The 17,162-nt window shown below is 38.8% G+C and overlaps 1 protein-coding gene across 3 annotated transcripts in view; it reads right to left on the minus strand.

The window, feature by feature from the left end:
- Positions 1-11,375, minus strand: part of FNBP1L (formin binding protein 1 like) — a 54,839-nt gene extending 43,464 nt beyond the window's left edge. Inside the window, exon 1 of one of the 3 annotated variants that reach the window (XM_057373796.1) lies at positions 11,051-11,375. In XM_057373796.1, coding sequence (XP_057229779.1) covers positions 11,051-11,074 — 24 coding nt within the window. In that variant the 5' untranslated portion in view covers positions 11,075-11,375. The remainder of the gene's footprint in view (positions 1-11,050) is intronic. The other 2 variants (XM_057373804.1, XM_057373787.1) reach the window with 2 other exon arrangements.
- Between the last annotated feature and the right edge of the window lie 5,787 nt (positions 11,376-17,162).

Here is a 17,162-nt window from a genome sequence, read left to right on the forward strand (position 1 = left end):
AAAACTGCAAGGCATATTATACAAATGATGTCAAAATGCATTCACTTCACAACCCACAATTACAGCCTTGTAAACCAGACAGAACATGGAAAAACATTTTATCTAAAGCATAAATACCACTGGCATCTCATCTTTAAGACTATTTTAATTTAAAAAAATTACCTCAGTTCAAGTATTGAARTTTCAGCGAAACTGAATGACATCCCCTCAGAACCAAAATAACTGGAAGTCACAGGGTGCTGAGATATCCAAGCATGAAGAGCAGGCAGCACACTCAGCTTAACACTGGGTTTGTTTGCACCTACTATGGTTTGAATCTGCAGAGCCAATCCCTGGTTTTACAGAACTCCAATTCCAATCCACTAACTGGATGATTCTTCCAGTAAAAACTTCTTGTTGCATACMACTACTCCTACCTCACTGTTTCCCTCTCAGGAATGCAGAACATAAAGTTGGAACTCAGGGAAATCACACTTGTATCTCTCAAATGCTTGTGCAGGAGGGACTGCAACGTTGCTCCTGGGAAGATGATTATACTCCCTAGCACTAATAYCAAAATGAAAATGGTTCTTAAAAAGGCATTTTGGAAAGAAGTTATGCTTGGTATTAGAGAGAGATCATAGTATTAACAGGACCTCAAACTTGGGAGACAAGTAAAAAGATATAGTTTTATGTGACTGCAAAACTTCAGCAGAAATAACACAAAAGACCTCACAGCTTTTACGAAACAAAGAAGCAATCAAGATAAATCAAAACAAATAACCCACAACCCCTGTTTCCTCAGCCTCAACCTAAACACTTAATCAGATCACCACACCTCTTGCTACAGGAGCAAATATTTGAGTATCATGCAGAGCCAGGATACTTCACAAAACTGCTCAGCTTGCCTCACATGGTGACATTTCTATTTAAGTGCCATAAAACTGTACAGTCTACATTCCCCTCACATTACTTACAATGTCAAAAAATCCCAAACATCTGGATTTTCCTGATAAGTCATTACTGATTTTCAACAAATTAATTTTTCCTCTTTAAACATGCCATCTTAGATACGAGACATAACCAGATATTCCAGTCTGGTTTTTACCATTTTATTACAACATGCTGAAGAACTTTTCAAGACAAGTTCAACCTCTTCTTGCCCTCCTCCAAATGAATTTGTAACACCTTGACCATATTGCACAGATCTTAAATGTCATCATCTATTGTTTAGAAAAATTCCCAGATACTAAAATACATCATTACTGAGATAAAGGTTTTAATCAAATAGATTAATTATAAATACTTTGGAAGTAAAATTTTCACCATTCATAAATCCAAGTACATATCCTTGTTCTTCTAACTCACAGTTCACACCAGTCAAAGCTTATAAGGCTGAAARGAAATCCATTAAATAATTGAAGAAAATAACGTCAGTAATTGTTGCTGATTTAAATCATACTGTGCATCAACTACAAGCTACAGGTAGAGCTAGTYTGCAAATCCTTCCTTCCTTAAAAACAAAAAAAACTGCTTTGAAAATTTCCTGATAATTCAAGCACTTTAATGAGTCTCACTGATCCTGTGAGACCTTTGCTCATAAAATGAACAAGTATTGGTAAAATTAAATATGTAAATGAGTACCTGGGTCTGAATTAAGTAAATATTAGGGGCTATTAGGGTCTAAATAAAGTAGACATTAGGGGCATGAGAGCACCCATATTTGATTCTACAGAACAAAACTGTTTTACCAGTCCTCCTTAGTGGACCTTCTAACAGTTTTCCATTTACTAATCACAAATTTGAATTTGTTTTCAGGGAAAACCTAAGATACAACATTTCATTAAAAAGCATATAAAGCACATCAGATCTTTGCAACTACTGCACTTCACTTGTTTATACCTTTTACACTAAGGCCCCAAAAGTTTATCTATCACCTATCYGACTTTCTTTCCTGAATCTCAAATCTGTGCCTAGCCTAAAACTTGTTAACAAATTCTACTCTTTTTTTTTTAATAATCGGTCTCTTTCTAACATTCCAATATCTGCAACGTTTACACATTCTCTACCCTTCTCATTTCTCAACCACACTACATCCTTTTCTCTGGTATTGAGAGATTATCCTTTCACCCACATGTTTCTTAAGCATTATCTCTTCTTGTCTCTGTATCCTTCTCTATCRCATCAAACATTAGCTTCTTAACCTCACTTTGCAGGGCACTGCTGGCTGATTCCAGCTTATTACCTCATCCTACCAAACGATTACAGTTTGCTTCATTTGAGACACTCCTACATACATTTCAACAAGTATTTCCTGCATTAAGTCTGTTTGGGTGCTCAATCGCTGCAGACAAGACAAAGATCCTCCCATTGCTGCCCTGTGTTTGCAAGGCTGACCAAAAGAAACAGTAAAGAGGCTGCAGTSGAGATCACTGCCCACTGTGCTGAACAACACTGGGGTCTGCACAACTCTCATTTGGTATGATCAGCAGATGACCCAGCCCCTGCTGGAATTCAAAGTTATATAGATCATTGGGGATGCTCTTTACACTGTCTAGAATGCAGCACCGCAAGGTCACCATGCAACTAATGGTACTACATAAATACAAACATGAAATACACTCCAGCTCTTGGTTACTAATGTCAAGTACCCTAAATATTCCTCTAATTGTGACTGGCTTCATATAAATAGGAGAAAAAATGGACAACTAGATGTCATAACAGATAGCAAACACAGGAACAATTTATCCATTTATTATAAGGATTAAAAAGTGTTGGATATTACAAACATTATGATTTCCTCTTCCAGAGTATTCCCTTGCCATAGAGACAGCAACTGCATTGCAGCACAGGTATTGTCTTGGGTTCACACACATCAACTATTTTCCCACTCGCTGCCACAAGAAAACTGCGCTGAGGCATCTGGAGTAAATACAAAGTGTTCAAGGAACACGCTCACATTCAAAGAAAACGCCTTCCAATTACTCTACCAACCAGARTTTACAAAGTGAGGTTTGCACATCCACTTGAATTGGGCATCCATCATGAGAAAGAATCCAACAATCAAAAGCTCTCTTTCCAAAGGATTCRCAAAGCAGATGGAGATCCCAAAGGCACACCCATCTTCATCACCTGCACTCACATCTGGTTGCCTCAAGTAAGCCAAAAGTTAAAGCTGCCTCTCAATTCTCCAGTGCAATTGCTGTCATATTTCAGAAGTTCTTTAGTATTTAATAACTCCAAACTCAAACCCAGTGGATGTCATTTCATTGCACAATGCTGAAAAAAAATCCTTAATATGCAACTACAAAATAGCATGTTGTACTATTTCCTGTGTGCAAAAGAGGAGCGATTCACACAGTAYTTGTCTCTGGAACAAACACTTGTGAGTATCCAAATCACAGCAGCTGTACCAACTACTAAGCAATAAATTAACTCTATCCCATCCAAAACCAGAATCAAAGTGTAAGGGTTACTTTGAATGTTTTTAAACTATACTGCTGTGCCCTTACACATTAAAAAATGTTAAGGCATTGTACAAATATTGTTGTGATATTAATTTCATCAAAATAAAGTGTATTCCAATTTTACAACCCAACTGAGACAAAAATTAAGTTTACTTGCCCAAGACGACAAGAGTTCCACAGTAAAGGCCAAGATAAATTCAAGTCCTGCAGTATTACCTATTTAGCTCACATTAAGACTGCACTTCTCCTTCAAAAGATGCAAAAAGTAATAAAACTACAGACAAATATACAAACCACAATGCCAGAACGCAATTTCACCAATCTAATGCCCTTTTCATTGTAAATGACAGAGCAGAAGCAGAGTTCTGCCTAAACAAAACAAAAAAGTATCCATGAATCTTATATGTAACTATTTCAAATTTACATACAGCAGAAATACTCAGAAAATTTAGTACATCTAAAATTAAGCCCTTTCCTGTTCTAGTCACCTAGCAGGAAATGTAATACTAATTGTAATACTGCCATTCTCCTCTTAGACTAGAAAGTGCAGCTGAAAAAAAAMCCCAGCAACTCAGAAATATATTGCAGATAATTCCATAAACAAAGTCAGTGTACAGGGTCTGCATTTTAATGAAAACCAGAAGGCTTTTATTAGCATAATACTTTTTTTCCTTCTTTTCCCATCCAGCTGAAGCACTGAATACATCTGAAGACAAACCTCTAAACCTTCTGCCAACAGAGCACTGGGACTGGGGTACGTAAACTCACTAGGGGCAAAATGAAACAATCTGATTGGAATTCCAGCTTTCACTGAACAGTTTGTTCACTTACAAGGAAAAAGCTGAACATATCTGGACTTTGGGGAATTCTTCTTTCTATCGAAAAGAATTCAAGTTCTTTAAAAAGTATGCACATGTGTTATGTGAACAATGAAAACTTAATCTGAGATGTGTTAARTAACTTCCCCTTCATAAAAAACTAAAGTATCCTACATTACTTAATTACTGGCTTTACCAAACACACTAAGGAGTGCTCTACAAATGTAAGGACTGAAGCATTTAATGGTAAAATATTAAGAAATAGGGTCTCACCCAGAACAATCCAGTATAAGCATTAATTTAAATGMAACACTAATTAACTTTTAGATATTTTAGACTTACTTCAGCAGGTCTACAGCATCAGTGACAACTCTACACAAGCAATATCAGACCTTCTGTCTTCCAGTATACCTGCAAACAGCTGAAAGCACAAACCATACCTACTTGGGTAACCCTCAGCTCATGAGCACACTGACAACAGACTTTACTCACCCTTTTCTCCACCCCAAATTCTGAGGGGTTTGCCATTATTTTGACAGATACATTCTTTAAAGAAATCCTCATTTGGTTAAGATCTAATATCTTGCAATCTCCAACAACCTTTTTGCCATTTTCACTCAGGAAATCAAATGACAGCTGCAGCATTTAGAATCGTGATAATAAAGGCAACTCTCAGATTTTGTACCATGAACAATACTACATACATTTTTTACATGACAGCAATACATTTCCAGTGTTCAGGATTTCCAGATTTGTAAAGTCTCATGTATGTTTGTAAAAACTTCATTGCAAAGCATATACACTTCCAAGAACATAAACAAGTGAGGCCATAAATAAAAACAGATGCCTTTTAATAGACTTCAGATGATAAAGTTTTCAAAACTCAAAAAACTCACTTTCTAAAGTAATAGTCAAGGACATATATATGTCAAGGACATAAAATTCTTAAATTATATTATGTTCAACATCAAACCCAAACTGATAAAGTCTCATGACAATGACACACCCCTTCCTGGAAAATCAGTAAAAAGGTCAGATGTTTACGAAGTAGACAATTGCTGGAAAAATACGGACAAACATTTCCAACTGTAACTCAATACAATTGTTTTCACACCAAAGCCTAAAGTAACTACACTTTCAATAATCAAGTATTTGATCCTTACATAACTTTCTAGCTGGAAATCTCAGAGGTCTTCACAAGGATGAGATAAGGCGCACAACMCTCCTTGTGAAGGACTGGAACCTCACAGCGATTTGGCATTTTATCCAGCACGTTACCCAAGACAGAGGAAACCTGTAACCATCCCATGCATCTGGAAAACTGTAATCTTATACTTTAGCCACAAGACACATTCCTCACACACATTTGCAGACCACAACAGCAAGAATACTGAGTGAAGGTGGAATCTATATAGAATACTGCTCACAATCTTTGGGTTAAGTTGAAGGACAAATCTGGGAAAAAAAAAATCCGCGTTCCATCTCTCAAACATCTCCCTGTTAAACAGAAAATATGTGAGCACACTGGAAAGTAGGTTTACAAAATATGAAGATTCAAAAGCACAGAAGAACTGTAACCCACATGGGTTACAGTTTGRTATTTAGAATTATTTACAGTGTTTTTTTCATCTGTATTAGCAATGCTAGTGACTAAAAAAACATATTTACATTAACTGTCAAGAAACGTTTCTCAGTTTCAAGAGAAAACARCTCTTTTTTTGCCTAGAAAAAAACTTTAACTATAAAATAAATTTTCAAATCTAGTGAATAAAATTACAATAAATTACTACAACAGAAGTATAGTACATAATAGTTAGCTACCTTTTGAAGCCAACTCTTTCAAATTTACATTCTGGGGATGTTTTCCATATATAATTACCCATGAAAACTCTTAATATTAGACATCACCACACAATTTATCTTCTACAAAAAGAGACTATGATTTTAAAACAAGAAGGAAATGATGCCTGAAAGTGGGACTGAAAGCAAAAGAATTTTAACAGCTTTTGAAACATCAGTGATGCAACTGAGTAATTTAGTATTTTTAGAAATAGAACTTGGGATTAGGCACAAAATAAATTTTGTTTAAGGAAAGATTAAAAAGAGCACATCACCCAATATACTTTGATCTTTCTTTGGTCCAACATAACTAATTTCTAAAGTACTACTCTACAGTGCCAGTGGTTTCTTAATTATAAAAGATGGTGTGCTTCTGGCCCCAAGGAGCTCACAACAATGGTATCATTAAATCTTCTTTAGCCATTTCTTTTTAATCATGAAATCTCAGCACAAAAGCCCTCAGCAAAATTTCTGGTTTAAATATTTATCAAGAGGTGAGAAACAGATGGCTAGACTGGTTCTACAGACTGAAAATGTTCTGACATGGTATTCAAACTCTTTTTCTGCCAACTGCTATTAAGGGGTTCACAGGGGTTGGAACGACAGAATGTGCATCCACAGTCAAAAAAACATCCTTCCTGGTTGTTTTTTTTTAAAGAGACAGCACAAACTCTTTAATTAATTTCTAAAGAAGCCACTTCAGAGTGCCAATCACACTGTGTCTCCTCTCATTACACCAAGAACTTCATTATCAGCTACACTCCAGTCTCCAAAGCTTAGCAAGCCTTTCGCATTAAAGCAGATGCACTACATATTCCATTTATCAGCACAATAACCCAAGGTGACAATAACCAGACATGGTTTTTAAAATATTCTATGTCAATGCTATTTGTGTATTTTCCACCCACCACAAGAAGAACTCCAGATGTACAGAAACATACACACTGAACAGATGCTCATGATGAAGATTCTTAAACATCTCATAATCTATCATTTTTATTTCCAAATATTTAAAGTTACTAATCCCCCCACTCCCCAATTTTAGTTCCATTCATCTATTCTTGCCTTGCATATTGCAGCACAGTTTGATAGAAGTCAGACAGGGGACTTAATAAAGCAAAAATGCAAATCTAGCCACAACTTCAAAATGTAAACCCTCTTACTGCTCCTGARGTGAACGTAAGAGTTCAGTATTTGAAAAACAGCACAAAACCCCTCAAAAGTTAATTCTGAAAAGTATCTGTATCTAAATAAACAGCAACAATTTTCTATTTCTAATGAAGTGCAGCAATGCTACATTGGGTTTATGTGCCCTCCTTCATGAGTTGATTATTGCTTTACAGATGTTACCCACAAAGAAGTTAAATATTAAGAGAGAGGAAAATTTGGCACCCAAAAGCCAAATTCTCAGAACAGAAATTTCAACTGGATTAAAGAAGACAAGACTTCCCAGTTTTCACTACTCCATTCTGGCCCTTAAGAAAACATTATGCAAAGCAGTTCACCAAAGTATCTTAGGTCTTGTGTGGTCATACCATAAGGAATACGTTGCAGAGTGACCACAAAGATAGATACATTAATGAGAATAAATCTGTTTGTTTAATACTACTTTCAAATCATACTCAAAATTTTCTGTTGTAATAAGAGATTAGAAAAGGGGTGCATATTTCTCACAGCACAGAAAATGTTGTGGAATTAAACAGTTCTAATCACAAAATGGCTTATATGATTTGACATTCATTTTGCTATTATTAGTTTACATTATTTCATACAATGCTGTCAAAAGAAACACAACAAGGACCTTAGCCAAGACACACTGAAAAGCACCAAGAGCTTTAGCCTACTCAAGACATATACATTTTGTACAATGCACACTCACTTTACAGAATGGAGTACAAAAAAACCTTGCTTGAAAAACAAACAGCTACCAAATTTAAAGAAGTAGAAAATACTGGTCAATCAAAGAAAATATTTTCTTTGTCCTGTCCCTGATGTAACCGTTTAATTAGCATATGCATCATTTCAATACCAGAACTGCCATATTTAATAATTACCACATAAACACCAGGCATGAATTGCTTTCCTTATCCCCTAATTTTTCTTCTGGCTCCTTATTTGTCTCTATATTCATCTATGCCAAATTTTTACTTTATCCAAAATAGCATACAGTATAAAACCCAGAACAATTTCAAAAATACATCAGAACTGTGAATCAGTATAGAATATCAAAAACCAGCATGAAGAGATACAACTTAAGAAGGCAGAGTAAAAAGATATAAAAGAAACTGATACAAAATCATCACATTAGCAAAGCACACATACATATTTGCAAATGTATGTATGATCATGATTTCKGAAAATCTGTGATCTAGATACTAGTCTTTTCCTGAAAAATTYTAATTTATGAGATGAAAGCACTCATGAAGGAGAGGTTTATGCCCAATGATGTACTCAGAAAACCTGAGCAGAASAGTTCTCTGCAGCTGGGGAGTGAATATGGCGAGTTCTCATGCCTCTACTGCCATCAGCAAACCCAGAACAGCTGAGGCTGCCTCCCAAATCTCCACTGATGCTAACAACAGGAAATGATGAAGGAATGGCTACATAAGAACACAAACATGTCTAAGGGTTTATTTTTATCTTGTTCAGAGCCCTGTCTTTGAAGATCCACAAATACTGTTTTTGAACCTAGATGCAAGATAATTCTTAATGAATTTAATTTTGCACCAGACCTTAAAAAAGTAATCTTTACTTTCCCAGCTCAAGTTGCTAAAACAATTAAAGTTTAATACTCTTTACAGTCAGTAAGAAAAGCACTGAATATTCTTCCAACTAAGAAACCATKTTTATTTATTAACATAATAGATTCTTTTAATTAAGTTTAGATTCAACTAAAAAAAAAAACCAACTCATTTTAAAGGTAATCTGTAACATTAAAATTTGCATTATCGAAGTCTAGTTGTATAGTTACAAACAGACAATCTTGTGCATGATGTTACCTCAGTGTAGTGGCAGATCATCTCCAGATATCAAGGAAAAAAATTTTTAAATTTTGCTGAAATAAAAAGTATTGCAGTAAAACTTGTAGCTTAAAATTCTGGCATTATTTCTTCAAACTAACGYATAGGAATTAGTGACTTTGGAGAAAAGAAATATAGTAGATCAAAATTTCAACTGGTTTCATGACACAGTGTGTTAACTGCCTATCAATAAAAAACTGAACACGACAAGAGTACAAAACCTTCAACGGTCATTTATAAGCTGAAAAGAAAAAAAATACAATTAAAAGGCTACAAAAGTAAGCAGATATGAGTAAGCTAAAACTCTGTTTTCTAAAATACATATTTGAGTGCACACAGTCAGTGCTCACCCCAAATGCCAAACCCCCACTCTCCTCGAGAGACTCTTACCTGAAGTGCATACAGGCATGAGCTACACACACACTTGTGTGGCCAATATAAATCACAGCTTTTACTTCTCCTTACTGCAAATGTTACAACAGCTTTAGATTTCAGGCCTGCTACAGCAGTGCCACCAGCCCTTAACAAGTGTATTTTGTCTGAATTCTCATCSCGCCTACAAATCTAGTTAAGTACAAGGTACTAAGCAAAACACAAAAGTAACCCCTAAACACCTTTAAATCAGGCTTCTCCACGTAGTACACTCGATGCTATTACATCTTCATTTTGCATAATCAAACACGACTTAACTCAGGTGCTTCAGGAGCTCCGGCGGCGCTCCCAGCCCTGCGCCCCACCCAGGCACTCGCCTGCAGCGCCACGGCTGCCCCGGCTCCTCGGGCAAACACTTGTCTCGGCGTGGAGCAGATCTTTGCTCCCCTACAGACTAATAGCTCTGCACTACAAAATACTGATAAGGTATTTAATTCAACTCAAAAAACCCCAAACCAAACAAAAAAACCCCAACAAAAACAACCAAAACAATCTAAAATGCTAAGTCCAGATTATGAGTTCCCGGACCAAACTTCAAGCTGCAATGTTTAGCCTTCTTAATTTTTTTTTCTTAACTCAAGTGTCGCTACTTCACAGTCTTTAAAAGCAAATAAATGGAGGATAGGCGGCATTTAAAGCGGGGACGTTAAACCCTCCTCAGTACTATCGTTTTTCATGCCCAAGCTTTCCCACGATCAGTGTTAGCTCCAGCCAGCGCGGCAACAGCAGGAAACGTGACAGAGGAGATACAACACCCCAGCACCGCGRGCAGACATCGCTGCGCTTCGCTCCGGCATTCCCCGGGGAAAAGCCTCTTCTCTGCCGCCCTCGGCACAGCCAAAGAGCCTCCGGAGGGAAGACAGGAGCTTTAAGAACAGATCTAACGCGAGACAGACACCGCCTGTCTCGCTGCTGCCAATACTTCGTATTTAAAACAAATACAATGCAGCGTTAGCCAGTGCTCTGCAGCACTTTAAGAGACAAAGCTATATAGTAGCTGCTTCTAATTAGGGCCGGCAGCTGCAAACGCTTTGCTCGTCTGAGCAGCCCGGTGGTTTTCGGGGGAGCAGCAGCTCTGCCGACGCCCCGAGGCTGCACGGTGCGGGCCGCTGCCCCAGCCGCGCCGGGACCCCGCCCCGAGTMGCGCCGGGAGCACGGTGCGGGCCCCGCCGCACACAAAGCCCCGTCCCGCCGTGACCGCGCCGGGCGGGCGGAGGGCGAGGGGCCGCCCCGGGGAGCGCCATGGCCGCGCGCGCGCACCCGCACCCCGGACGCGGCGCTCCCGCCCCGCCGCGGCCCCCGGCCCAGCGCCGCCGCCCTCAGCCAGCGCCGGACCCCCGCCCGGCCCCGCCCGAGCCCCCTGCCCGCCGCCCCAGCGCCGAACAAAGCGCAGCGCCTCGGTTCCGGCCGCTCCGCGCCTCCCCGGAGCAGCCGCCCGAGCAGACAAGGGAAGGCGGCGAATCTCAGACACAATGAGAGGCGAGCCAGGACTCACCCACAGCTCCGTGCCCCAGCTCATGGCTGCTCCGCGGGCAGTGCCGGCTCCGGCAGAAGCGGCAGAGGCGGCGATGAGGCGTCGGCCGGAGAACGGGGCCCCCCAGGCAGCGCCGGTGCCCTCGGTCACTGGGGAGAGGCGGCGGCGGCGGCGAGGAACGACGTCGCTCCCAGCTCCGGCTCCGCCTGGCTCGGGAGGGGGAGCCGCGGAGGAGACTGGGAGAGGGGCGGGTCCGGCTGGAGCGGCGGGGCCGGGACGGGAGCGGCAGGCGCTGCCGCGGAGCCCCGAGCGGCCGCGGGGCGAAGGTGTCGTGCCCGGAGCGGCTCCGTGGCCGCCGCGTCGTTACTCATTAACGAGGGGACGGCGAGGCCCCGGGGCTTCGTGTCCCGCCCGCCTGCGAGGCCTCCCAGAGCGCTGAGTCACGGCCGGCAGCGGCGGGGTCCCGGCTCGCTCCCTCTGCACCGGCACACAGACAGAAACAACCATTCTTTAATTGTTTACACCACAGCTCTATGTGTAAATCATAAATTGACATGTTAGGAAAGGCGAGGCTGGCAGCTGAGGAAAAAAAAAMAACCCATTTTTGATGGAGTGCTTGGATGAATCATATCATTGCCTATCACAGGGAGTTTCCTCAGCAACTAGAAACAGACAGTGGTTAAATCCTTGTCAAAGACAGTTTTTCCGCCAAAGTTTTATAAAGCTACTAATAGAAATCAAATGTTTTCAAAGCCATCTAATTTAAATTCCCATCTGAAGTCATGAACTTCATTTTCCTCTCATTTTTTCGCTTACAAATAATTTTTATAAGCTGCGATAAAAACTCAATATCAGAATTAAATAATAAATACTGCTAAGTCTCTAGATCATGAAACAAAAATTACTTCAATCATTTTTTTGATTCCTGAGTCACCTTTCAGGTAATGTTCCTGGGCAACCCAATTTAGGTTTAGTTCTATTTTCCATATGAAAGGAACATGCAATTTTTTTAATATGGAATTATTGTATTACAGTAATRTTAACATCAGAATATAAAAAGAAACAGTGGAGCTCACAGATTAATGGAACTACTGCAGCAAAATGTTAAAGGTACTTGCATTACACAAGAAATGCATTTGGGTCTGTGGGGATCCACAAAATGAGTAAATGTGCCACATGCTGTTGTGACCTACATGTATGTTTTAGCAAGGTAGTGGTCAATAAACCCTCCACACTTCAGACTCTGAAGATGAAATTCCACATGTGGGCACAGTTCAATTGAAGCCTGGCACACTAACTCAGTTGGTAGATTGTATTAATTACTGAAAACAATTCAGCAAGCAGAACACATATTGAGGATTCAGGTAATGAAGCAGAAATACTTATTAATAATTTTCATCATTTACTTATGTGTTTGAATTCACTCAATTTACATAGCTTTCAGGATTAGGAAAAAACAATTTCCATTTAAATGCTAGAAAGATCAATCAGCCTTTTTCTTAGCTACCAGCTTGTCACATATCTTTATATAATTCTTAGAAAAATATKATCAGATTATATAATGAAATAACATGGGTTCAAAACACAAGTTAAAATTTTTTTCATTTCAAATGCTTTTTTATGTGTCTCTTGTAAATTGTTACCTTTAACTTAGTGTATGTGTAAAAATTTTAGAAAGAGGCATTTCAACACCTTTTAATCACATGATAATCCATACTCCACTGTGTCCTAACCAAGGTTTATAAATGCACACAACATTCTAGGCAGCTTTGGTTTTGGATGCCTGTGTGCTTTAGGTTTTTTTTAAGAGGGTCACTTTGAGAAAAAAAATGTACACTGGACCTTCAAACACTACAGGTAGGAGGCCTGATGTGAATTTGAAATTTGTTGCCAGCTCATGGAGAGACAGGATTTTTCACTTCCTGATCAATTCAGGAAAATTCAGACTTCCAATTGTTTCAGTTTATATCTAAAAATGAACCCTAGAAATTTAGATTTACAATTTTCAACTTTAGAAGCCCCAATAGCGTATTGAAAATTAATATACTGGAAAATTGATCCTAAATTCTAAATCTATGCATCYAGAAGCTTTGGGAATCAGTCACTCAGATTTAAATACTGGCTTTTCATTGTATTAAATAGACATCAAGAGAGTTTCAATGCATAAAATATACATATATATATATTTATATTTGTGGTTGGTTGATTGATACATGAACATTCACGTTCTTTGACTTAACTATAATTTAAGAATTAACTAATTACTCATATTTCTGCAAAATRTGCAAGGCCAACATTGTCAATATGTCAGAATTTCAGTTTAGAGCAATGTAACAAAATCAAATTATTTTGTTAATCACATGAATTTTCAGGTGATTTATAGATATTTTAGGAGAAGGAAACTGCAGCCTGTATCACAGGTACATGATACAAGCACTCAGCTACTCAGATACTCAGTAATGCTTAAAAAGCCTAATTCTAGCAACAAGAGGTTTTCCCAGGGCAAACAGGATTCATTCATTCAGACAGTTCCCCCCCAAAAAACACCTTTACAAACTCTAAGGTAAGGTAAGCATCAGGGGCTGGAGGATGTTCCAGGGATTCTGAGTAARTTCACAACCTCCAGAACTGATTGAGAGGCTGCTCTGAAATACTGTGTAAAATAGGACAAGTGTTATCACAGCAGCCTCTGGGCTATACCTGCCTTTTACGAGCATATGTACACAATGAAGAGGAGCAAACAAAAGGTGTTACTGAGCAGGCTTTGAACAAGCTAGCACCAGAACACTATCATTGCTCCAGAGCACTGCTGCAGTCTGGCTAATTATTTATCTTTGGMATTTAACAGACTTGGGAAGTCAGGCTGATTTGAAGTTGTACACAGTAACATATTGTTTCTGGGACCCAACCTAGGGTTTCTGCAGGCATTGTGAGAAACACTTATTTTGTAGAAAATGAGCATAAAATCTGCCTCAAAGGATGCAGAATATCCCAAAAAGTCAAGTGCAAAGCCTATTTCTTCCCAACATATTTCAGTGGTTTTATTAGTGTTTGAATTTAWATATGGGCACAATAGTTTTCAAAATTGCTTTCTGATTTTTTGTTTGCTTTTAATCCATTCTTCTTCCAAAAACAGCTCACAATGCATTGGGTACATATATAGAAATGTGCATTTCACCTTTACTTAACTGGAAGTCAATCAGTAAAGGTCATAGCTCATCACAATCAGCTACACAGGTAATTGATTTTAAGTTAATTAAAAGAGAAAAAGCATTCAGATAAAGTATGGCAGAATTTGGAATTCATGAACAATATATCAAGACCATGTGACTGAAAAAATTGTAATTTATTAAAAATAAAATAGAAGTATTAGCGGCATGATACTTACCACTTCAGCTTAGTGAGAAGTTTGACATCAGTCATTGTTACCCCCTTTTCCTGCGTAAGCACACTCTTGCTTTAGGAGATTCCCATATAAATACTGAGCTATGCTCTCCTTCAGTTTAGCAGTTCAARATGTGAAATGACCAAGCTGTAAGACAAGGGGAAGAGTCCACCACATCTCTGCAGGATATTGCCGGAGATGTTAAAATTAATCATGTAGAATTTTGACATTATTTGCATTACCAGGGAATGCAGCTGGCCCTAGGCCTAGAAATAATTAAACAAATATTACCTTACAGATTTTTAGTCTTCTAGTCACATCCTTAAAATCATCAGTTGGAGTGGATGCAACTAAAGGGACTCAAGAACATATTCAAGACATATTAAACTAATTTTCACATGAAGCAAAGACTTCATGATRGAATGCATTGTTCTAGTGTTCTTGTAAATCACTAGCTTTTTCTGGCGGATGATGACAACTTATTTTTAGCTTAGAAAATTTACTTTTATTTTTAGCTGTTTCCCCCAATCATTGACTAATTAATGTAGGCTTTAAAAGAAAATTGCCCAATTCTGCTTTTGGACTGAATCCACATAATTCTAATTATTACAGTAGTTGTGTATTTTGTTAATTCTCCTCACTTTTCAACAGAATCTATTTGAGTTTACAAGTGTACCTAAGGATATTATCTTGGCAGAAAAACAATCTGCATCATTAATTTGGAGTGGCAGAAAAGCTGTCTGGCACTCCCTGTGGGCACACTGTCTAAAGACAGAAGCAGCTTAGCTTTCCACTGCCACAAAACTCAGCAGGACCAAACAAATTACTTCCAAATATCTCTGTCTCAGTGTGAGGTGCCATTAATCCTTTTCTCTGCTAGCCAGCAGTCTCTTTGTCATATTAAAATTGGATTTTTACTCCACCAAAAAAAAAGGGTTGCAAAAACTGTATTATCTCTGCTTCAAAACCAAAAGAATTTAGCTCCCTCCTTCCTTTACACATGTATTTCCCTTATCACCAGCACTCTAAGTGCTCTAATTTTAAAAAATATTGATGTTCATAACACTTCCATGTGGTGAGTGGGTAATCATTACTTCACAGCTCAGGAAATACTTTGAGACAAAAGAATAGGTGTCTTGACACTTCAGCTTGTGCCGAGTTCCCCACAGACTTCCTGTGTCTCCCAGAGGCTGGTTAACCAAAACCAGCAGTATGCAAAGCACTGGGAGCTGTGCATCTGCCTAGAGACTTACTTCCACTCCACTTCCTATTTCAACTTTTAGGCAAAATAAACTTATGGTTTTACTCTGAGTACGGATTTAATTTTTTATTTAAAGCAGAAAATTACCAGGAAACTATATTWGACCACATCACTCCTGCTTCAAGGCAGAAGAAAAGCTTCATTTATTAGTGCAAACTTAGCCACTGATTAGAATGACCTAATTCTATTTTTTCTCCTATCTCTGAATTCTTGTGGGAAGAATTGTACCCCTCCATCTTTTCCAGCCCAGTTCCTGTACTGAAATGCATTTTRAATAGTAAAAGAAAGGCTTGTTTCTTTTTTCCCCCCCTCTCATCTCCATAAACAGAAATACATCAACACTGATTGCATAACAGAACTGAAAGGACACTACATACACCAGCTATAAATAGGATGAAAATGAGAACTTCCATCTGCTTTTACAAAATATCCCGTGCTCACTTTTTTTTGCCTGCACTATAGCCAAGAGCACATCTTTCCACACCATATGTAGCAGAGAAAATGTGTTGTCAATCAGCATCAACTAGCAATATTATAAGKACAAACAGCCTCTTATTTCACAGGAATTTTTTTTCACAGTGAAACAAGACTATCACATGATAATCCAGCACTTCCTTTTGATAACATAAACTGTATCCCAGCCTGGAGGCTGGACAATTACAAAATATCAGGGACTGCCCAAAAATCATTACTTTAAAACATAACTTTCAACTCTCTAATGCTTGCATAGCTGCTTGAATACTAGAAATCCATTTGCTTCCACTGTACATCCCTTCAAAATTATATCAAAACATAACAATAAATGCCAGGGTTTTGCTATCCTAATTTGTTACCTCCAGTTCACCTAACCCATGTTTTCTCCATTCTCTCACCAACCCCCTCCATGCACGTCACTTTAAATCAAAAAAACATCAATCTGTATCTAATGTGCAGAGTTAAGCATAGCTATGGTGAACTCTGATAGCCAATTTTTTTTCCTTACCATGTTATCTACAGGCATAAAGATTATTAGCTTTGAGATGGTAACCAAAAACTTGAACAGTCACTGCKCATGGCATCAATGGCAGCTTTCAAGCAGAGGGTATGAATTGATGTATGTAGCAATAGTGAAAGATGGAGACTCTGATACGGGTCTAATTCAACCTGTAGAAAAATAAATGGTGGATGAATGTGTAGCAAAAGATCAGCTCCATCCATTTTCAGACTTGCTAAGCAGTATTTTACTATCATCTGACGTTGAATTACAATCAGAAACAGAAATGTATGTGCAGTTGCGCAAAATCTGCCTTAACATCTGAACACGCTCAGTATCCTAGGTAACTGTTTAATTCCCCAGCGACTTTGAATTTCGAACTGGTTCGCGCATTCTCACCACAGCGCGGCTCAGTTGCCTCTCTCAGCAACTCGGGCAAACGCAGCCATCTCCTGGGCTCGACAGCCGCCTGCCGGCAGGACCAGCCCTGGCACGGACACGGGCACGGACACGG

This window comes from Malurus melanocephalus, unplaced genomic scaffold (assembly GCF_030028575.1).
Source record: "Malurus melanocephalus ecotype Western Australia unplaced genomic scaffold, MMel_1.1 scaffold_8, whole genome shotgun sequence".
NCBI classification, from domain to species: domain Eukaryota; kingdom Metazoa; phylum Chordata; class Aves; order Passeriformes; family Maluridae; genus Malurus; species Malurus melanocephalus.